Below are 23,155 nucleotides of genomic sequence, written 5' to 3'. Positions count from 1 at the left end.
CCAGTCTAAACATCTGACTAACCAGACAATCAACCATGCTAACAATTCACAGAGCACCATGGTCTTCCATAATTATTCTAAAATGGGGACAGAGAAGAGGTGATTGGTTAGACCCTAACCTAAAATTCCTTCCTCCAGAAATGAAACAGACTTTTATTATGTTGTCAGGAAATATGGCAGCTTTTTACCTGGAAAACCATCTTCACCATTTCTGCCTGGGGGGCCAGGAGGCCCCGGGGGTCCTTTTTCGGGAATAGATTGAGCAGGTTCACCTTTGGGCCCTAGAAGCACCAGAAAAACAGCAAGAGGAAAACTGCTTATATTTCACAACAAAACCCAAACTGAATGGGACCATCCTCCCATATTTTCTACACTAGATTAGTCTTCTGATGTTCTGTATTGGTCTGTATTGGTCGGCTGAGCTGGAAGGCAGGGTTAAATATCTCATCAGTTTAGAATCAGTACGCTGTCACAAAAGACTTAAGTCCAGCCTCCCATGAATTCTGTGACCCTCATCTAGGGCCAATTTAGCTTTGACTGTGACTAGATTCCTGTATAAAGGTAGCAGTAATAAATGGTTGTGTGCTTTCACGTGTACATCTTGGCAAAGGGCAAAGCCACCCCATTCCACATGTATACATTCTTCTGAATTAAACACAGCGGACCTTCCAGCCAGCCAGAGCACAGGACTTCAAACTCCTCTTTTCTACTAAAATAATCATCCCAGGCAAATAATCTTTCATCAATCTGAGCAGGCACATTGTTATAGACGTCTAGGAGGAATATACCTACCTGGAGCTCCTGGGGATCCTGGACGTCCAGGAACGCCTTGAAGCCCCTTGTCTCCTGGAGGTCCTTGTGGTCCAAATCCGGGAGGCCCTGGAGGCCCTCGTTCTCCACTGAGTCCAGGAAGACCTGGATCCCCAGAAGGGCCTCGATCTCCTTTGAAAGCAATGCTACCCTAGGGCAACGGGGAAAAAAGACTGCCTCGATTAATGCATCAAAAAACCCGTAGGTTGGTTTCACCATGATCTGGTTGCTTCTAGTTTCACACTCTTTCCTGATCCAAAGCAACCCATCAACTCACCAAATGACGACACCATTTATTAGGCAACAGGAAAACCAGGGGAACCAGGTGGTGAAAGCTAATAGGATTGCCTGAGTCATCGAAATCCAAATCTCTTGCCCTTGAAATTGTTGTTTGTTTGTTTGTTTGTTTATTGTTCTTGTTATTTGCACAATCACCCAGATGTTCAGACTGGTTTTGGCCTTTTTGTCTACCTATCAAGTCCTTATCAAGGACCTGGAATAGGCAGAAGTGGATATTTGATGATATTACAGATACCGTCGCAGGATGGAAGCTGTTCCCAGTAAGTCTACCTTTTGCAATTGACGGAATTTGTCAATGCCGATGGTGTCCAAGTGGTGTTCCAGTTGTTTTGGGCGCAATCTTTGCCACATCCATTCTATTAGGTTAAAAGCTAGAGATTATGAGTTCTAGTCACACATCAGGCACAAAGCCATTTGGGTGATCTTGGGCCAGTCACCCTCTCTCACGCCTGGGAAACACACAAGGTCAAATAACATCTCAAAAACCTTGCCAAGAAAACTTGCCAGAGTCAAAAAACTGACTCAAAGGCACAAAACAAACAAACAAACAAAAATACAGTTTGACTTGACCTTTTACAAAGCTATAGCCTCCATGATACTTTGAAATTCCTGGTTTATTTATCTGTATCATATAACTTTACTCTTTTTCATGCTTTCTTTTATATTTGTTTTTTTTTAAGTGGCCAATCAAGGGAAAACAACAACAAACTCGGCACCAAGTTTCAATTCAGTTCCTAAAGAAATTTCCTCAACCAGCACCCAGTTATTCCCAGGATATTAGGCTTGAAAATTCCTGATTGAGGCTTATCATTATAGGATTCCAAACATTATGCCATTTTTCACTGACTTACTGGCTCGCCCTTGGGTCCAGGATAACCTTGGATTCCATCTTTCCCCGGAGAACCATCTAATCCGGGCAGCCCTGGAGGACCTGGGAAACCTGAATTTCCCTTTTCACCTTTCATTCCAGGGAAACCGATCATGTCACCTGGATCACCTTTAGCACCAGGACGTCCAAGAGGACCTGGGGGTCCGGGAGGACCCTAGAGACAAAACAAGAATGATTTTAGTCCGCAGGAGTGCAAGCATTTGGCCCTTTGCTCTCCCTCCATTCCCAGGGATGATGCTTACTTGAGGCCCAATAAGTCCAAATACACCTGAAACGCCTTTGTCACCTTTTGGCCCAGGAAGACCAGGAGATCCTGGGATCCAAATGGAAAGAAGAGATTAATGGCACAGGAGAGAAAATGTTATCTCCGTGTCCCAAAGGATTTTCTTGTTGTTGTTGTTGTTTTTCCTTTGAAAATGTTTCTGAAGCTTCTTCAGTTCTTTAGAACATTTCGTTTCTCATCCCAGAAGCTTCTTATGAAGAACCGAAGAAGCTTCTTGGGTGAGAAGCGAAACGTTCTGAAGAACTGAAAAAGCTTCTTGGGTGAGAAGCAGAACATTTTCAAGGAAAAAAAAACCCCAAGGAAGTCCAGTTGCCTTTTGGAAAAGCACCTTTGGGACAATCATGACTTGGATGATCAAGAAACTCCATAGACATTATCCTCATGGTTGAGTCCATGCTAGCCTGCAGGGCAAGGAGGGCCAACCTAGGTTCACAGCGGGCCACACCTGGTTTCTCATAAGCATTACCCAAATCTAGCAGCACACAGCTCCCAAAATGCTTGCAAGGTATTTACTGACCATAGCATTTTTCAAACTTGTTGACTTTGATATGGGTCTTAACTCCCAGAATTCCCCAGCGAGCATTCTGGGAGATGATATCCACACCTCCTAAAATGGACAACTTTAAAAAAGATGCTGTTAACAGATCCCAAAAAAAGATTTTACAAGATCCTCTCCTCCCATTGCCTGAGAGACACGGGCATGCCTAATATTTTGATCCTGCTGGCAGCTACAACTGTGGCATACATTTCTCCTCCATTCCTCCATTTCATGCAAACAGAGGCAGCTGAGCTGGTAGGCAAATCCGTGGGAAAAGTGTGGTGTATTCTCCCACAATGCTTTGCTCTTCAGAACAACAAGTTGATTGTCCAAGCTTTGGCCAACATGAACCTCTCCCTCCAGATATGGAACCAACTACAAACTCCCAGCCGGCATAGCCACTCCTGAAAATTTTAAGAGTTGAAAGTCTGCACATCTGGAAAGAAGCCAGGTTTGGGAAAGGCTAGACTGAATTTTCTTTTTCCTCATAATTTTACCTTCCATTCACATGTTTCATGCAGTGGGTGTAATTTCTGCGGCATGCAAATAAAAAGGGTTCACGAGGATGTTATGTCCTATGCAATAATGCAAAGCTTTATACAGTTATGGGATACAGTAGTCTTAATGGGCACAAAAAAAAGAAGCAACGAGACGAGCCACCAATGTGTACCTGGATCTCCGGGGAGCCCTGGAAAACCTTTTTGTCCTGGAGGGCCCGGGATGCCACTTCCTATGCAGTTAAAGCAGGTGTCTCCCTTGTCACCTTGAATCACAAGACACACAGCGCAAGGAGTTGAATGAAAGAAATGCAGTGATACAAACACGTCAGTTGAAAATCATTCAGACAGCATCTTCTTGCAAAAATTGATTCTCTTGATTAAACGCCTGTGGAATCCTTGGTGCTCTCTTGATGCTCTCTGAGCTTGTAAACGTTTCATTACCGGAGTAGGTAACATTATCAGTATAAGTCAGTGTGAGGTTTGTTCCCTGTTTACATACAATGGCTTGCCCTGCCAGTGTTGGGGTTACCTAGAAGAGTTACCTAGAACTGCATCCTATATTTCTGTAATGTCTTTATCATATCTAGATATTTATTCATTTACAATGCTTTTGCAGATAGTGGTGTACAGCACAATCAGAGTCTACTGATATGGCCTCAAGAAATGCTTGTTTTGTTTTTGTCAGGCAACCGAACACGCCCTCCCCAATTTTGTGGCAAACCACCACTGAAATCATAAGGAGTTGCAAAGGAAGCTTGTAAATGTTACAGGTACTTCAACACTAGCAGCAATGACAAAATCCAAATTCCAAACCAACACCATGGATCTCAGTCTAATCAAAGAATGAACGATATTTTGGATTTGTACCTTTCTGGCCTCTTTCCCCTGGAAATCCTTGGTCTCCTCGGATTCCTTGAGGACCAGGAGGTCCTCGTTCACAAATCAAACCCACTAAAAGAAAGAAAAACAAAGGAGAGTCAGGACACCAGTCGTTTTCACAGGAAATGAAGGCTGGAAAAGTTCAGAGCAACTTTTCACTCTTAAGAAGAGCTTCAAAACTTGCATCCTTGGTCTCCATTCTGAATACCAGGACAAAGAAAATGAAACTTTATTTGTTTAGTTATTTCTTAAATTTGAAGGCCACTCAACTCCAGGCAACTCCCAAGTTAAAGAAAAAACATTTTAAAAATACAGTAAAAATCAAAAGAATAAAAAGAGAGGGGAAATTAAGCTTAAATAAGAACTTTGAAAATAAGATATATAGTCATTTAACAAATTAACTTTTACAAATATAAGTGAAATATAAACTGATCCGAGAAGATGTTATAGGTAGATGTCATAAGATAGATAAGCAGTATAGTATTTTTATAACGCATGAAATATAAAAACATTGGGATGGTGTATCTAAACGGAAATTCTAAATGTTTAGATCAGGGGTGTCAAACTCAATTTCATGGAGGGCCGCATCAGCATTGCGGTTGCCCTCAGGGGGTTGGGTGGGTGTGGCCTGGGTGGGCGTGGCCTGCTGTGTGGGTGTGGCTAGAGTGTGTATGGCCTACTGGGTGGGCGTGGCTAGAGTGCATATGGACTACTGGGTGGGCGTGGCCAGCTCTACATCATTCGCATCAAGGGTGCCTATGGGGGCCTGGGCAGGAGTGGGACAGATCTGAGGGTCTCTGGCAGGAGGAGGGTCTCTGGGCCAGGGCCAAGGCAGTGGGGGCCGTTCCCTCACTGTTTCCAGGATGGCTTCGCGGGCCGCATGAAACCACTTCGCGGGCCGGATCTGGCCCCCGGGCCTTGTGTTTGACATGTCTGGTTTAGATGATTAATATTGAGCAAATTATGACTGATAAGAATTGTCTGAATATTAAGGGGAAATTAAGCTTAAATAAGAACTATGAGAATAGGATATATGGTGAACTAATAAGATGATTTTTTAGAAAAATAAAAATAACACAGGTTGATAAGAAAAAATGTCATACATGGACATTATTATTATTTGTACAAACATGAAAAAAATGTTTATATTTAACCATTTATGTATTGAAAATATTAGGAATGGTATTTTTTAAGGTTGAAGAATATTATTGGGAGACGATCAAAGTAATACACTATTAATTAATATATTAATCATGGAATTACAAAAATTAATTATTATTGACTGTTAATTAACTACTATTGATTGTTGTTGTTGTTTTTTTAAAAGTATATGAACCAAGACAACAAGCTGTACACCAGGCACTAAGGATTGTTACTGTAAAAAAAAATATCAAAAAAACATTTCTTAAACAAAAAGAAGAAAAATAAAAAGAGAGTATGGGCGTTTTCCTGGTGGCTTTGGACTACAACTCTTAGGATTCTCGGATGCACAGCCAACATGGTGGAATTTCAGTATCCTGGATTGAACCAACCAATAATATTTATTTGGTCAGTGACCAGCAAAAATGTAAAAGAATAAAAACAGAGTGAAGCAAAACAACACAATAATACACTAGCAAAATGGATCACATCTTAATGTGAACACAGTTGTTACCCAGATGAACACTCTAAAATATTAATAGGTATAAAATAAAAACTAAATATATCCTCTAACAATGTATTAGTTAAGAGGCTACCAACCCAAAGGTAATATTTAAAATAGAAGTAATTGGGCCCTTAACCAATTACCTCTTGCTTTCGTTGCAGCAATTCAAACCATGTTATAACCCTGGCCCTGAATTTCAGCTAATACGGCCTGAAATCCATTGTTGGACTTTTTTTTTTAACAGATACCAATAATTATCATCTTCCTCATGTGCACAGCTGGTTTTTTAGTAAGGGAGACCCTGGATGGCACTTGGACCCAGATTAGATTGTGAGTCCCTGAATCTCAGCTAATATGGACCAGATATAAATACCTCATTGAGCATTTTCAATAGATACTGGTAGTTATGAATAGTCCTCCACATTGAACTATTTAGTTAGTGACCAAAGTTACAACGGGCACTGGAAAAAAGTGACTTACGACCGGTTTTCATACTTATGACCATTGCAGCATCCCCAGTCACGTGATCAAAAATTGATTGCTTGGCAACTGGCATGTACGTACGACGGTTGCACTGTACCGGGGTCACGTGATCACCATTTGCAACCATCCCAGCTGGCTTCCAACAGCAAAGTCAATAAGGTAAGTCAGATTCTCTTAGCGACCACGTGATTCACTTAACAACTGCCGCGATTCGCTTAACGGATGTGGCAAAGGGGTCATAACCTGTGGCAAAGCTCATTTAACAACGGCCTTGCTTAGCGATGGAAATTTGGGGCTCAATTGTGGCCGTAAGTCAAGGACTACCTGTAGATAGTTATGGTTATGGTCATCTTTCAAACATTTGCTTCATTTTCTTGGTGGCCCTACCTGGCAGCATTTTTTTTTTTTGCTCCAGAAGGAAAGTCTCTTTCAGCCTTCTTCAACCAGCTGCCGTCTTTCAAATGCACACATGTTCACACATATCAGTTAACCCAGTCCTAATGCCTGATGGGCAGCAGGCTGTGGAAACTGACTGAGATGGGTGATCAGCAATTGATGGGTGATGATCAGAAATATTACTTACCAGGTGGGATGGTTGATCCTGGTGGCCCTCGGGGCCCTGGTGTTCCTGGGAGCCCCGGTTGTCCATCAATGCCTGGCTGTCCTGGTATAGCGATCCCAGGAAGGCCTTGATCCCCTTTCTGTCCCCTTTCACCAGGTAATCCAGGTGGGCCAGAAGGACCTTCCCTTGCAACTCCTACAGTGAGAAAAATGATTGTAAAGGGGAGATCAGGCTGGAACGGAGAGATGTATCAGATGTGCTACTGTCTTGAAGCTCTACTTTAGGAGAAGATGCACTGTCTTACCTGGGGTGCCTGGTGGACCAGGAGGGCCCGGGGAGCCAGGATAACCACGATCTCCTTTGTTTCCGGGATAGCCTGCTAAACCTTTGCTACCTTTTGGTCCCACTGTTGTACCGGTACCCGGCCTTGGAATCACCTGATGTAGCCCAAAGAGCAAGGAAGAATGTTATACAAATATAGGGCATGGAAGAAATGGGATTCTACCAAACTACACTGGAATCTTTCCCCCCCCCCATGAGAGTTTCAAATAATTCCACGATTCCCACTACTCCAAAAACACAACTATGGATGAACCATTCCTGGAACGAAGGAGATTTATGTTCAGCACTTCAGCCAGAATATGGGAAAAAGTAATCAATACTTGTGGATATTTTTCTTAATATTCTATCAACGCTAGCAGGCAGGAATCTATTGGCCCGTCCTGTTTGGCCCCGAACAGAGTTTCTCCAGTTGGCCAGCTCCCAAATTTGATACATTAAAAGCAAAAATCTGAAAAGGTCTCCAAAGCTCAAATACAAGCAGGAGATTAATTTCCCTTTTGTCAGGTTCTGAAATCAAACTCCTCTCAGAATTTTCTTTAACAAGATTTATTAAAAGCAAAGCAAATAAATTTACAAGGATCATAACAACGGGTTTGCTTTCTCATCAGAACCCATTTGATCTCTCTCTGCCTCTTAAGGTGGAGACTTAGTGAAGGAATTTAATAATAATAATAATAATAATAATAATAATAATAATAATAATAATAATAATAATAATAATAATAATAATATTCTAACAATTAGCAATCGCAGAATGTAATATTCATTCTTCTATTACTTTGTAATACAATTGTTACCCGGGTGATAAATCTAAAACAGTGGGGTCCTTGATGCTCTCTCAGTTTGGTGACTTTCTTGCAGACATTTCATTACCAAACTAGCCCTGTCAAATCTAAACATTAACAGGTATAAAATAAAGAGTAAAATTATATATCCCCTGTATTACAGTTTGTAAACATGGGGGGAAAGAACCACCGATGCTCTTTTGTGTGTGTGTGTGTGTCTGTGTGTGTGTGTGTGTGTGTGTGTGAAAAATCTACATTTGCTTTAATGCATTACAGGTGGTTCTCAACTTACAACCACAATTGAGCCCAAATTTTCTCTTGTTGAGTTTTGCCCAATTTTATGACCATTTTTTTTGCTACAATTGCTAAGTGAATCACCGCAGTTGTTAAGTTAGTAACACACTTCTTAAGCAAATCTGGCTTCCCCCACTGTAGAAGAATGGGTGTTTAAAGTTTCGAATCTTGCAGAAATGTCTAAGATTTCTGCTTATCTGAAGGATCATTCACAGGAAAGATATATTTCAGTTTGGAGGAGATGGATAAATTATATTCAAAACAAATATGGGACTAAAAAGTTCCATTTAGCTTATGAGTAGATTTTAGTGGGATATTGTTATTGGTATGTTGTTGGTAGTTATGTTAAAAGACAGTTAAAGCGTATTATGAATTTGGTTAATTGTATATTATGCATAATTTTTATTTAGAATATGATTATTGTAACTATAATCCTGTATTTAGCTCTGGGAAGTGGGGGGGGGGAAGTGGGTGGGTTTGGGGTGGGAGGGATTTGGGGATATATTGTAAAATTTTGTTTTTGTAAAACTCTTTAATAAAAAAAAAAGCAAATCTGGCTTCCCCATTGACTTTGCTTGTTAAAAGGTGATCCTGGGACACTGCAATAGTGATAAATACATGCCAGTTGCCAAGGGACCAAATTTTGACGATGTGACCGTGGGAATGCTACTTTTTTCAGTGCTGATATAGCTTTGGTCACTAAACAAATGGCTGTAAGTTGAGAGCGAGCTGTGAAAGAAACATTTTAAGCCGGCCGTCCTTCTGAGTATTGCACTAGCTTTAAAGCATGAGGAAGCAAGCCCGTGCAATACCCTTCTCAATTAGGACAAAGGCAAGAAACAAACTTTGCATCACAACGCTGCATGGCCATGTTTTAAATTACAGGATTTAATAATGGCAAAAAGGAAAAGTTCTAAAAGATGTTAGCTGAAGACATACCCTCGAATCTGCCTGAAGGCCGACTTAAAGAAGGAGGCAGAAGAGACAGGATAAGAACTTACCTGTCCAGGTGGGCCAGGAAAACCAGCTTCTCCTTTTTGACCCTGCCGACAAACATAAATATCTCAGAAATCTGTTTCCCGAGAAAGCAGATCCAGAGTGACTCCCAGCTATTCCCAGGAAGATTCTGAACCGCACAACTTACTTTCTCTCCGTCTCTTCCCGAGATGCCAGGCGTGCCAGGGTCTCCGGGAAAACCCTGGGCAAGAGCGATTGAAAAAGAAAAAATCTCAGTCCCAGAAATATTTCACGGCGGTTGGATCTGCACATTTTCCCAATGAAGGAAAGATGGAAAAAAAAACCAAACTTACAGTCAATCCTGGCAATCCCGGTTCGCCATCTTTCCCTGGCTTGCCCTTTGAAAGAAAACACAGAGAAAGGCGTTAAAACAGTTATGAGGCTGGCAGGCAGGCCTGGCCCTGGAGCTGGCAGTCAAAGCCTGAAAACGGGAGGCTTGGGTAAACAACCACAAATCCACATTAGTTAGCAGGCAGCATTAAAGTAAGTTTCAAGCTGGAAACAGGACGAGGAATGCCAGCCTGAAGCTCTTCTCTCCCATGGCGTGCAGTAGAATGGATTTCGTTTCCCCAGAAAAGACAGCACACACCAGGGCTTTTCAACCTTTTCACCCATTGTACCACTTTTAGGATACGGCAACATCCGAGTACCACCAGTCGCCTAGCGAGGTGTCAAAAACTTGATGACCAAAAAAAAAAAAAAAAAAGGAAAAAAGTGATGAAGTACAGGTGGTCCTCGACTTACAAAAGTTCGGTTAGTGACTGTTCGAAGTTACAATGGCACTGGAAAAAGTGCCCCCTGAGCCACAGCTGAGTAAGGTTTTCATTGTTGTGAGCATTTCTGTTGAGGATTGGCAGCGGGGGTGGTGTGGGGGTGGGTGGTTTTTATTCCCCCCCCTCTGCTGGGTGGTTGCAGCAGGTTTTGGTCAATTCACATGACCCTGGGACACTGTGACCGTCATAAATATGAATCGGTTGCCAAGCATCTGAATGTAAATCACAAGACCCTGGAGATGCTGCAACATTCCAGCTGATCGGCGCTTCTTCTGGGCTCAGCAGAAGCGCCAGGATCAGCACTGAACTCCAGCTGGAGCCTGGCACTGATCCTGGTGCTTCCACTGAGCCCTGACAGCCCTGCAGCTCCAGCCGTCTCTCTGCCACCGGTTCAGCTCTTTCCCCTCCTCCACTACCACTTTTCTAGGATGGTCGTGTACCATCTGCCAGGTGCCAGTGTACCACAGGTGGTACCTGTACCACTGGTCGAAAAGCCCTGGCATAAACGGTTTCTACTTACACACACTAATACAGCTGGATAGCAAATCAGAGCCCTCCAATGTCAGAGTGTTCCAGCCCCTTCTTTTTATTCTCAGATTTTTCTTTTTCATTTTACGACCCTGTAATCCCTTTTATTGGTGGCAGAGTCAGGGCGGCTGAATGGAGCTGAACTTTACTCGCCAGATGCCCTTCCTGACACCTATGCGGAGTTTGCAACAGATATTTTCTCTTTGCTCCCTGGTAGCGAAACATCTGTGGCCGCCTAGGATCGAACTCTCAAGCTTCTGAGTGGGAGGCGAGCGTCTTCACCCCTAGCCCACCCCTCCACTCACTTCTTTCCCAGATAGTTCAGTTAAATTTAAGAATCATTTTGGAATGGTGACAAAATCCACCAGCACTGGATTTCCTTCTTCTAAATCGCTAAAAAAAACATGCACCTGATAAGAAAATGGAGGTTTACTGGTATCACGGTCAGCACAGTTCAAATAGAACGGAGAGAGAAATTCAGTGAATAAAAAACCAGGATGGTTGTCAATGGATGAAAATTTCATTTCAGTAGGGGGGTGGGGAAACACCACTCATTGGCACCCATTGATAAGATTCAGGAATGACCTGGTAAGTTTTCACCTTCTACTTTCTATTCTGGTGATCTGCCTATTAGAAATGAAAGTAGACTCTAGAAGTACGTAGATCAATTTGAAATGTTCCTGTATTTAATATTCTGCCAGAAAATCCAGAACAAATGTGACATCTGAAGTGTAAAGCATAGGGAAGGTGACCTTGGTGGAGATATGCAGGATCTGCTACTAGGGAGACAGGGGGTGAAAAAATATTTAAGTCTACAGCAAATAGATAATGTTCATAAAGGATCACTTCTTTAATTCATTAAAGGAGGGAGAGCAGGAGGAGGAGGAGCAGGAGGGATGATGGAGGAGGAGGAGGAGGGGAAGGGTTGATGGAGGAGGAGGAGGAGGGGAAGGGTTGATGGAGGAGGAGGAGGGGAAGGGTTGATGGAGGAGGAGGAGGAGGGGAAGGGTTGATGGAGGAGGAGGAGGGGAAGGGTTGATGGAGGAGGAGGAAGGGAAGGGTTGATGGAGGAGGAGGAGGAGAAGAACGGTTGATGGAGGAGGAGAAGAAGGGTTGATGGAGGAGGAGGAGGGGAAGAGTTGATGGAGGATGAGGAGGGGGGAAGAGTTGGAGGAGGAGGAGAAGAAGGGTTGGTGGAGGAGGAGGAGAAGGGTTGATGAAAGAGGAGGAGGAGAAGAAGGGTTGATGGAGGAGGAGGAGGAGGGGAAGGGTTGATGGAGGAGGAGAAGGGTTGATGGAGGAGGAGGAGGAGGAGAAGGGTTGATGGAGGAGGAGGAGGAGGAGGAGAAGGGTTGATGGAGGAGGAGGAGAATTAGATTCTGCAAGATTCTGTTATTATAGAACTCGGGAGTTTGTCCATCTAATGGGTTGACATCCATCATCCAAGTGTGATTAGCTGTTCTTCTCTAGGTCTCCTTCTAAGCCACAAGATCTGCTATGGACTTGTTATGATCTTGCTCATCTCCATCAAGGTCATCTACCTTACTCGCTACACGAAGCTCACGAATGTGCAACTTGGAACAGCCTTTTTCAATCTTAAAATCATATCTGGACGACCTGAATTCTGGACTTGCAAGCCCTAGATGCAAGCCCTGGTCGGAAAGCAGAAACGACATCTTTATTTTTGCACGTTGTTCCCCAGTTTCTGTTCCAAAGACCAAATCAGGAAGGAAGAAATCCTTTGGATTCATTAATCCAGATTAGAAGTTAAACCTTGAGGTCTCTTTGTGAACATGCCTTGACTGTGGTTGTGTTCATGCACTTTTTCAACGGCCTCTTTCTCATTCAGGGACAACGGTTAGCTAATCCAGGAAGGCTCCATCCATACCAACTCTTAAACAGATCCTAGGAGAAAGTCATAATGTCTCACCCCACATTTGGTGGCCCAACCTAAACTCCCCAAGCTATACATAGTTTGGAAAGGTAAATAATCCGGTTCCAAGAAGTTACTTACTCTTTTGCCTGGTTCTCCTTGCTCACCTTTTTCACCTTTTCCACCCCCAGAAGGGCCCTGGAAATCAGAAAAGCATCCCATTATCAATTAAGAGGGACCCAACCTGGGGAGAATCCTGATGCCCCTCCACAAACAAATCCAAGCAAAATACTCACAGGAAGCCCGGCGGGCCCTGGGGGCCCCGGGGGGCCTGGGTCACCTGGAACACCCTACCAAGAGCAAAGGGAAATTGTTACCAATCCGTCCTGAGGGTCTGATCAACTTCTACCTTCAGGTTTTGTGGACCATCAGGCGCTCAAATTCCGTGGAAAGTATTGTCAATTCTTAGAGAGGAGGCAACCTTTTTTATTTATTTGTATCTTGCCTTCATCGTTGTTACAAATAACTCAAGGCAGCAAACGTATCCAACATACCTTCCTTTTTTCTAGTTATCCCACAAAAAACAAACTTGTGAGATGAGTTGGGCTGAGACCGGAGTGACTGGCCCGAGGTCACCTGCCTAGCTTTCGTGCGTAAAGCAGAACAACAACAACAACAACAACAACAACAATAATAATAATAATAATAATAATAATAATAATAATAATAATAATAATAAGTTGGAAGGGACCTTGGAGGTCATCTAGTCCAACCCCCTGCTCAGGCAGGAAACCTTATACCATTTCAGACAAATGAGTGTCCATTCTCTTCTTAAAAATGTCCAGTGTTGGAGCATTCACCACCTCTGGAGGCAGGTGGTTCCACTGGTTAATTGTTCTCACTGTCAGAACTAGAATTCACCATCTCCTTGTGACTGGCTCCCACCCAGATGCTTTCATGCCTAAGGCAGGACTAGAACTCACTGGGCCTGTTTTCTAGCCTAGTGCCTTAACACTAGACCAATTTATCTAATTGCCATCTATGTCTCTCAAGATGTTTTCCATGATTTTTTACATTTGGATTTCCTGATGATTAGGGAGCTGTCCTGGCAAGAGGAGTTAAACCTTCTTAATAGCCCATGCAATCCTACCTGTGAATACGATAATAGGATCATATCGTCGGCGTAGAGCAAGCTATTATAGTATGTTTTTAGGATCATTGGCATATATACCATAGGATCCTTCACTAACCCTGGTAGGTCCTTAATGTATAGATTAAATAATAATGGGGCCAGGATACACCCTTGTCGTACTGTTTTGTTTGTGTGAATCCTGTTAGTCAGGGCCCCATTTAACCCCATACCACACTTTCCAACAGGTACTAGTGTTAAGGGCTTTAATCAAAGCTAGCCATCTAGGTTCTAGTTTAAGAGATGTCGATTTACTCCATAGTACTTCTCTGTTTACAGTATCAAATGCTGCAGTAAGATCTATAGAAGCAGCAAACAGGGGTCTCCTCTTATAGGCATATTTGGCAATTAGATGCTTCAGGACAAAGCAGCTATCGATGGCAGATCAGTTTTGTCTAAAACCTGCTTGTTCTTCTGTGAGGATATGATTTTCCTCTAACCAGATTTTAATTCTACTAGACCAGGGGTAGGCAACCTTGGCTCTTTTATGACTCGTGCACTTCAACTCCCAGAATTCCTGAGCCAGCCACACTGAGGGGAAAGGGAGAGGTTTCCAAGCTGAGCCACGCTGGCTCAGGAATTCTGGGAGTTGAAGTCCATATTTCTAAGGCAGGGGTAGGCAGCCTTGGCTCTTTTATGACTCGTGGACTTCAACTCCCAGAATTCCTGAGCCAGCATGGAAGTCGAAGTCCATGAGTCATAAATGAGCCAAGATTGCCTACCCCTGTACTAGACCAATTGACCTTTATTTATCAATCCAATTTAATTACAATTGTCATTCAAATAACTGCTCTGAGTGACTGAATCAAGTTGATCTAATTCAAAAGGCTGTATGTATGTGTATGCAGAAAAGTCTGTCAAACTACCAGATCAATTTGAAACCACCCAACTGTGCTTGGTCCATGGAATCAGTCGAACAAGTCAGTCTGAACCAGGTTGCCTTCTGTGCTGTTGAAGGAATTGGTAATGTGATGTTTGGAGCCATCACTACAGTTGTGGCTCCTTAGGACCCACATTCAATTAAAATATATGCATACATTTGCCTGATGCGAAATCTGCATGAGATTTTGAAGTCTTCACTACCAATCATGTGAGATTTGACAATCTCAAGATTTTAACTACATTTTAAAGGTCAATGCTGCTAACGTCGGATGTTCTTGCTTTGACAATATATGAAAATGCAGCCATTTCCCCCTTAACTTGTGTGTTACTTTTAGAGTTAGAATTAGATGATGCTGGGGTGGGGGGGGGAGAGAAGGAAGAATGTGTATGGGAATTAGACATAACAACATTGTAGCAGAGTGTTTTTCCAAGGCTGTTTGAAATAAGAGATGATAAGGAATAGCGGGTTGGGGAACTGGAGGGAAGGTTGGCATTTCAAACTAATTGGAGAATGTAATTTATGACTGTTAGTTAGAGGAGGGAATTGTGCTTTGATACTATGTGTTTAGGGGAGGAGAATTCAGATGTTGGCTTCCACCATGTACGTGCAGATGCCATGCAACTTGAATAAAGATTCTTTAAGGTAAACAATGCCTCGAAGTTCTTTGAACAGTTTCATCTGTCGGAACCATGACATCAAACATGGTGGGTTTTTTTCACAACCACCCCAATCCACACCTCTCAATCCCCTTCCATTAAGATGACAAATAACTGTCCAAGAGGAGAAAGGTAAGGATGTTTTTTGAGGACTCGGTAATTACAAATGATGTCTGAGAAGATCTTATGATAGTTACATCAAGTCTATGTCATTGTATGTGGCTGTTTGTAAATCTGAAGGCACACTGTGTTTAACTATTTTAAAGATTAAGTTATTAAGTTCTGGGCTCTCTTTTCTGTGGATAAACAATGCAAAAGAGCATGTTGCAAAGGGCAACTCTGAAAAACAAAGTCTGTAAAACCGAAATGAGGGCAAACATAAGAAGGAAGGCTAAATCTATTTCTTGTTCCACACTTTCACCCCTTTTGTTTGATGTATATGCATATGTAACCTCCGGCAAAATGTATAGATCTCTGTCTAAAGACAAAGAGATTGTAGGGTAGCAACAAGTTTAGTAATTGATGCTACTGCGGTAATGCTGGTAAGAGCTGGAGGATGGTCCAGTGTGACCCATCAAGTGGGTAATTGAGTGAGAATGGTAGATGCTCAGACACTATGGGAGAAGAGCAGGCAGAGTTGGAGGGTGGAGTCAAACAAGTCATTAATCTAGAGTCCTTTTGTTGCCACAGACAGTCCAGGTCCAACCCTTTCTGTATCCTGTTGATCCTTGTTGTTGTTGTTGTTGTTAGTTGCGAAGTCGTGTCCGACCCATCGCGACCCTATGGACAACGTTCCTCCAGGCCTTCCTGTCCTCTACCATCTTCTGGAGTCCATTTAAGCTCATGCCTACTGCTTCAGTGACTCCATCCAGCCACCTCATTCTCTGTCGTCCCCTTCTTCTATTGCCCTCAACCTTTCCCAGCCTTAGGCTCTTCTCCAGTGAGTCCTTCCTTCTCATTAGGTGGCCAAAGTATTTGAGTTTTAGCTTCAGGATCTGGCCTTCTAAAGAGCAGTCAGGGTTGATCTCCTCTAGGACTGACTGGTTTGATCACCTTGCAGTCCAAGGGACTCGCAGGAGTCTTCTCCCGCACCAGAGTTCAAAGGCCTCAATTCTTGACCCTTATCTGATATCAATTGAGTGTTGAACTTTAGTTACACTCTAGTGCAGGGGGAGGCAAACTTGGCTCTTTTATGACTCGTGGACTTCAACTCCCAGAATTCCTGAGCCAGCTGTGCTGGCTCAGGAATTCTGGGAGTTGAAGTCCACAAGTCATAAAAGAGACAAGGTTGCCTACTCCTGCTCTAGTGTATAGTTTTGAACAATAAATCTTCTGAACTGCAATTTAACATATGGTCTTGATCTTTTGCAGCTGACAGATGCCACCAGAACCATCTCCTGTCACTCACCTGATCTCCTTTTTGAAATTCTATGTCATTATTTCTCGTCTGTTCGCCGATCTGTCCCGGTGGCCCTGGGGGTCCTTGAAGTCCCGGTTCACCCTAACGTGCCCCAAAAAACAGCAAGACAGATTAGTGGTATTTGCCATTCCCACAGAAAGGGCCAGCAATCCTGGAAACCAGTTCAAAGGGCCGGTTCAATATTCCACACTCACTTTTTCTCCTTTGTACCCTTGGAAATTCAAGCCCATATTGCCCTGAAAAAAGAATGGAAAATAAGGGATACCGTGAAGAAAGAAAGAAAATGAGAATGATGAACCTTGGTTAAATGTTCCTTATGGATCAATATTGGTTTCTTTTATGTTTACAGATTTTTCATAGTGATTAGACAACCTAAGACTCACTGGGTCAATATTTACTTACCTAAAGAGATACACAGAATGACCACAGGTGGGCAAAACACAGTGGGATTTGGAGTGACTTCTGACTTCCTGCCGGCTTCCCCATTGACTTTGCTTGTAGGAAGTTGGCAGGGAGTGTGGGAAAGCACAATCCCGTGGCCACAATGGACCACAGTAGTGCTGCAGTGGCCACAAGAAGGTTATGGACAAGCAGCTGAAGAAATACCAACTAATCACATACATAAGGCTATTATATACTATACCTTAGGACCTGGCAGTCCTGGGGGACCAGGAGGACCCTATTAAAATAAAGAAACTCATTAATTTCCAGGATTATTTCTGTACACATGAGAAATACATCTGTAGTTGATAGTACAACTAATGATGAGACACAAGTAAAAATTGCCTCCTGATCCCGTTCTTGTCATCCAGTTTGATTAGGAAAATCAAATCAGTCTGATGCTCTAAACCAGGGGTGTCAAACTCGCAACGTCACGTGATGTGTCGCGACGTATCTCGACCTTTTCCCCCATTGCCAGCAATGGGGTGGGTGGGGTTTCGGCATGATGCATCCGGCCCATAGGCTGGCAGTTTGACACCCCTGCTCTAAACTGAACGCTCCCATCAACCTTCAAAGAGGCCATAGTCTCTGATAAGGACTGGAGTCCACGAATGACTAGTAGTAGATCAGAGATTCCTCTCCTCAAATTGGCTCCCTCTACATCAGAGGTCCCCAACCTTGGCAACTTGAAGGCTTGTGGACTTCAACTCCCAGAATTATGGGAGTTGAAGTCCACAAGCCTTCAAGTTGCCAAGGTTGGAGACCCCTGCTCTAGATGCCAAGCACCCACAGTGTGTGGTCACATAACCAGGTTGAAAGATAATCTAAACCCGGAATCAGGGTTGTAAATACCCCCACTAGTAGGTACATCAGACTAAGCAACCGGTCATAAGTTAAGGAGTACCTCTATAACTTGGGATAACAAAAGAGAGGAAAAAAAGGCATAGATCCTGCATGGCCATTTTCTCAATCCCTTTACCCCAATCTTCAGCAAACTCCCCCTCCGTCAAACCCCCTCTAACTCATTCACTTCTAGTCTCTTCTGCTGCCACTTATTCCTTTCACTAATTTAACAGAGATAATCAGGGGACTGTACCGTCAAACCTGGGGGCCCAGGAGGACCAAGTGGACCTTCTACACCAGGCGGACCATCAGAGCCCTAGAAGAATAGGAAAAGTTGTTGGATGAAGTTTGCCCACAGGAGGCACATATTACTTCTGGTTTACGGCAAAACTGCAGACTCATAGCAAACCGTTGGTACACTTAACCTCAGCATTCATTTAAAGGCTATGGTGGCCACTTTACAATGGCCACGTTTGCTTAACTGTTTGCTCTCTGCTAAATATCCCAAAGATGCTTTTCAACAGGCAACTAGACTTTGTGTGTGTGTGTGTGTGTGTGTGTGTGTGTGTGTGTGTGTGTGTGTGTGTGCTTTCTCCTTATAAATGTTTCACTTCTCATCCAAGAAGCTTTTTCAGTTCTTCTTCAGAATGAAGAAGTTTCTTGGATGATAAGTGAAATGTTTTCAAGGAAAAAGAATTGAGAAAGTCCAATTGCCTTTTGGAAATTTATCTTTGGGACAACCATGGCTTGGATAACCTCCATAGACCTTCTGCTAATTGTGTTCATCTAGAGAATCATCTGTGGAGGATGCTTTAATTTAACGCCTACATTGGGTAGAGGATTGGACTTGGGGACTGAATCAACTCCTTTCACATTATGGAATTTTATGAGTCTGTGAAACAAATGGAAGAATAAAGGACACAGAGAAGAAGAGTTAACTACACTGAGAAACAACTTTCATACGTATCCACATTTCTGAACCGAAGCCTTTAGTTCAAACGCCATAAATTAGGAGAATCTTCTGTTCTTTTCATCAGCTGATAGCATTTGCTACAGAACTTAAAAGTCAGGCCCAGAAATACCAAACAGCCTGCCCAAAATTAAGCTACCACTTACAGGTTTCTTCTTGAAAACAACTTTCTTTAGTCCACAGCGGGAGTCTCCTTGCAACTCCTTCAAAACTCTTTTATATCAGCAGCCATGACTGCATCAAAAAAAAAGCTTTGATCTGAGAATCTTTTTTTAAGTTCTGACTTCGCATCCAAGCAGCACCTACCTGTTAATATTGCTCTGTCATTAAAATATTCTGCGTACCACCAAGTTTCTTTAAAAGAAAAAAAATTCCACTCAAGCACATCAGATGTTTTAGCCAACTTACCGGAAGTCCAGGTGGACCAGGAAATCCTGGATCACCTTTTTGTCCAGGGAGGGGAGAGGTGATAATATCTCCTGGTTCACCCTAAAAAGTAAAGATGGGATTTGGATTAAGAAAGCTACACTCATGATGAAGTTCAAGAAGAAGACGTATCCAAGCGCCAACTGAAGCATTCACCATAAATCCTCCCAACAACGTCTTCATGTAATCATTTTTCTGCAGGAATACATTCATAATATTCAGTGTTCTAACATTTGAGGGGCTGATACAAACAAGAGGGGCGTCAACCTATTTTTCCAAAGCAGCAAAAGTCAAGACAAGAATCATGGATAGAAGCTGAACAAAGAGAGAAGCAACCTAGAACTAAGGAGAAATTGCTTGACAGTAAGAAAAATCAACCAGTGGAACAACTTACCTTCAGATGTTGTGGATGCTCCATCACTGGAGGCTTTTAAGAAAGGACTGGACAACCATTTGTCTAAAATGGTATAGGGTCTTCTGCTTGACCAGGGGGTTGGACTAGAAGACCTCCAGGGTCCCTTCCAACTCCTCAATTCTGTTATTTATATTTGTTCTCGCAACTAAACATCCCAGAGACATTCTTTTGTTGCATAAAGTACCGATTTATGTTCATGTTAAATTTGTGGCACCAAGGAAAGGTAGAGAGATTGGGGAGAGAAAAGGAAATTAGGGACATTGTGCTTTTTCTTTGAAAAAAGAAATACTTTATTCAGCTTGAAAATGTTACCAGAATGCAGTTATGTTTATTATGAAATTTACTTTCAGAAGCACTCAGAAAGGATTTTTTTCCCCTAATCTGACCAACCGTCATACAAACATTTAATTGACTGGGTTGGTGTTTTGTCTTCTGTTTAGGAAACCTCTGAGATTCAACTCAGACATTACATCAAAGCTAGATCAACGTTTCACAGGATGCCTGAACTGAAGAACGGAGAAGAATAAAAACAGCTTAGAGTTGGGTCTGCAAACCATCACGTACATTAGCTAAGGTTCAACATAATGTCCCGAACAGGCACATTAAGGCATTAAGCCATAGCTTATACTACACTTTTAGACTGGGGCAAGTTGGAGTTGGAAAACCCAGCACAAGAATAGAAACTGCATGAGTATAAATATTCAGAAAATTAACGAGGCTGCTGCAAGATGCAAAGTTGCTACCGGCAGCTACACTGCTTGTTAAATGATTGGCCATTATCATCCACTTGGACTTAGAGAACTAGACTTGGCGTCCAGTGATGTCTGGTGAAAACCTTGTTAAATGGGATGTCAGTTTCTTGCATTTAGCTTAGCTGCAGGAGGGCCAAAGAGCCTGTGTGTCATTCAGCGAACCGTTTTTTTCTTTAGCAATTTGTAGCTTCAGTGGCTTCTCATATTTTAGTGAAATCTAAGGAGGAGAGACTTATATTTTATTTCATTTAGAATATGGGCACGAAGAAGTGTGAAAAGTGCTGGAAACATTTGCAACAGGAGAGGGGGAAAAATCCAAATTGCGAGACCCTTCACCTTTTCTAATAATAAAAAAAGAAAGCAGAAATACAAAATCTTACCAAGAAAAATGGGATGAGGATGGGAAATTCTAGAAAATCTTTGGTACAATACTGGGGAAAATCTAAGAGGCCAATTCTTAGCTGCCACCTCATGCGCATTGCTTGTGCTTTGCTCTTTTGCGGTGACTGTCTGCCATGAACTATGGAGAAGAGGGAGGAAGGGGATGAATCCTTGGGAAATCGAAAGTAGGTGTTGTGCCCTCTCGAGAAGCTGCTTCAAGGTCACCCAGCTGGAAGAAGGAGGCAGTGACATACCAGAGCAGGCTGAACTGACTGTTAGGAAAACAGCTTGCAAGACTTTAATTGGTGACATTGAGATGGGAAATGAAAGACAGTTAAGGAGGGGAAAGCATAACATAGGTATTTTGGCACACAAACCTCAGTTCCGGCTATGCATCACTGCAATACACTTGACCTCTAGTAAAAATATATACCTTTCTCAGCAATTGGAACCAAGGATTGTTCTTCTAAGAGGTTTAAGTTTGTGGCAGGTCTGACACCATAATGTGTCAGTGCCAAAGCTGGCTTGTCAGATCTTTTATTTTAGAAATGTATTTACATCTGATAGCACCTTGTAGAAAAGAACCCAGAAAAATGAGAGCTAACCGGGTAATAACAATCAGAGGAAGCAACCTGCTCAAAAGGTTGCCTCTGCACTGTAGAAACCAAACTTACTTTCATTCCTGGCAACCCGGGGGGGCCCTGTAGAAAAAAGGAGAGATAAAGAATTAAAAATAAGCAAATTCTACTAGCACCCTAGCATAATCACCCTAGAGCCTTGGTGGAGCAGTGGGCTAATGCCTCCTTAAGTAACACCAGCTGCCTTCAATTAGTGCAGGTTCGCGTCCCACCAGGCTCAAGGTTGACTCAGCCTTCCATCCTTCCGAGGTAGGTAAAATGAGGACCCAGATTGTTGGGGGCAATTAAGCTGACTTTGTAATAATGCCGCTTGGGTGTGTGTGTGAAAGCCCTAACAAGCAAGCATATACATAGAATGAAGGCTACTGCTAAGCTTGTAAGCCGCCCTGAGTCTTCGGAGAAGGGCGGGATATAAATGGGATTAAAATAATAAAAAATAATAATCAAAAACTAATATTCTGCTGTTCTCCATTTGGCCCCTGAGCAGTCCACAAGTTTGAACTTGGGGAGCCTAGCATAAAATACAGTAAACAGTCAGGTTAAGGCTTCAAAAACTATCCAGAGCCAAGCACACAGTAAGAAGTGATTTCTTTTACTTACAGGAGGTCCAAGCAAACCTGGGAAACCCGAGGTGCCTGGAAAACCACGTTCTCCCTGGAGAAGACAAAAGGAGACATTTCACTGAAGGCCTTCAGGGGCTCAATTTGGACATCTGCAAAATGGTGAAGGAATGTCACAATTTAAAAGCAAAAGGATCGCCTATGTACAGATGGATGGATGGATGGAAGACCATGCTCTATATTTATTATTCTTTGGGCATATCATCTAAGATCATCTAAGATACACGAAATAGTAGAGGTTGGTTGCTGGCAAAATACATCACATGGACAGAAAGTTTGAACATGCCAACAGATCTCCATAGAAAGTAGCATTGGAACAGAGAGAGGTAGTTTTGTTTTTTTGCTCAATGCTGAATTCTGGGAGTTGGCAACCTGCAATCATATGAGACTTTCCCCAACTTATCTTTCCTTTCCTTTCCTTTTTCCTTCCCTTCCCTTCTTCATCCATTTACTTCCTTTCCTCTCTTCTCCTCTCCTCTCCTTTCCTTTCCTTTTTCCTTCCCTTCCTTTCCTTTTTCCTTCCCTTCCTTTCCATTCTTCATCCATTTACTTCCTTTCCTTTCCTTTCCTTTCCTTTCCTTTCCTTTCCTTCCCTTCATCCATTTCCTTCCTTCCTTCCTTCCTTCCTTCCTTCCTTTCCATTCTTCATCCATTTACTTCCCTTTCCTTCCCTTCATCCATTTACTTCTTTCTTTCTTTCTTTCTTTCTTTCTTTCTTTCTTTCTTTCTTTCTTTCTTTCTCTTTCTTTCTTTCTCTCTCTTCCTTCCTTCCTTCCTTCCTTCCTTCCTTCCTTCCTTCCTTCCTTCCTTTCTTTCTTTCTTTCTTTCTTTCTTTCTTTCTTTCTTTCTTTCTTTCTTTCTTTCTTTCTTTTCTTCCTTTCTTCTGCTGTTCCTAAAACCACTTGATGAAGAAACTAAGTTGGTTTGCTCAGAAATGGGTTAACTTCTTCCAAGTTAATTTTGAAGATAAATAGCTACGCTTCACAAATTGCTGCAACCATCCCAAAGTAACTGACTTAG

At 42.6% G+C, this 23,155-nt stretch overlaps 1 protein-coding gene across 1 annotated transcript in view; it reads right to left on the bottom strand.

Annotated features, from left to right (window-relative positions):
• Nucleotides 1-23,155, bottom strand: part of COL4A5 (collagen type IV alpha 5 chain) — a 129,146-nt gene that overhangs the window by 48,463 nt on the left and 57,528 nt on the right. Inside the window, 20 exon segments of the mRNA XM_083372300.1 lie at nucleotides 189-281; nucleotides 793-961; nucleotides 1,962-2,153; nucleotides 2,242-2,312; nucleotides 3,491-3,583; nucleotides 4,188-4,271; nucleotides 6,911-7,084; nucleotides 7,194-7,326; nucleotides 9,312-9,353; nucleotides 9,455-9,508; nucleotides 9,621-9,665; nucleotides 12,643-12,699; nucleotides 12,798-12,851; nucleotides 16,638-16,730; nucleotides 16,844-16,885; nucleotides 17,293-17,328; nucleotides 18,187-18,249; nucleotides 19,312-19,392; nucleotides 21,552-21,578; nucleotides 22,116-22,169. Of these exon segments, the coding sequence (XP_083228426.1) occupies nucleotides 189-281; nucleotides 793-961; nucleotides 1,962-2,153; nucleotides 2,242-2,312; nucleotides 3,491-3,583; nucleotides 4,188-4,271; nucleotides 6,911-7,084; nucleotides 7,194-7,326; nucleotides 9,312-9,353; nucleotides 9,455-9,508; nucleotides 9,621-9,665; nucleotides 12,643-12,699; nucleotides 12,798-12,851; nucleotides 16,638-16,730; nucleotides 16,844-16,885; nucleotides 17,293-17,328; nucleotides 18,187-18,249; nucleotides 19,312-19,392; nucleotides 21,552-21,578; nucleotides 22,116-22,169 (1,657 nt within the window).

This window comes from Vipera ursinii, assembly GCF_947247035.1.
Source record: "Vipera ursinii genome assembly, chromosome: 12".
Classification (NCBI taxonomy): domain Eukaryota; kingdom Metazoa; phylum Chordata; class Lepidosauria; order Squamata; family Viperidae; genus Vipera; species Vipera ursinii.
This window is presented reverse-complemented; position numbering and strand designations above follow the sequence as displayed.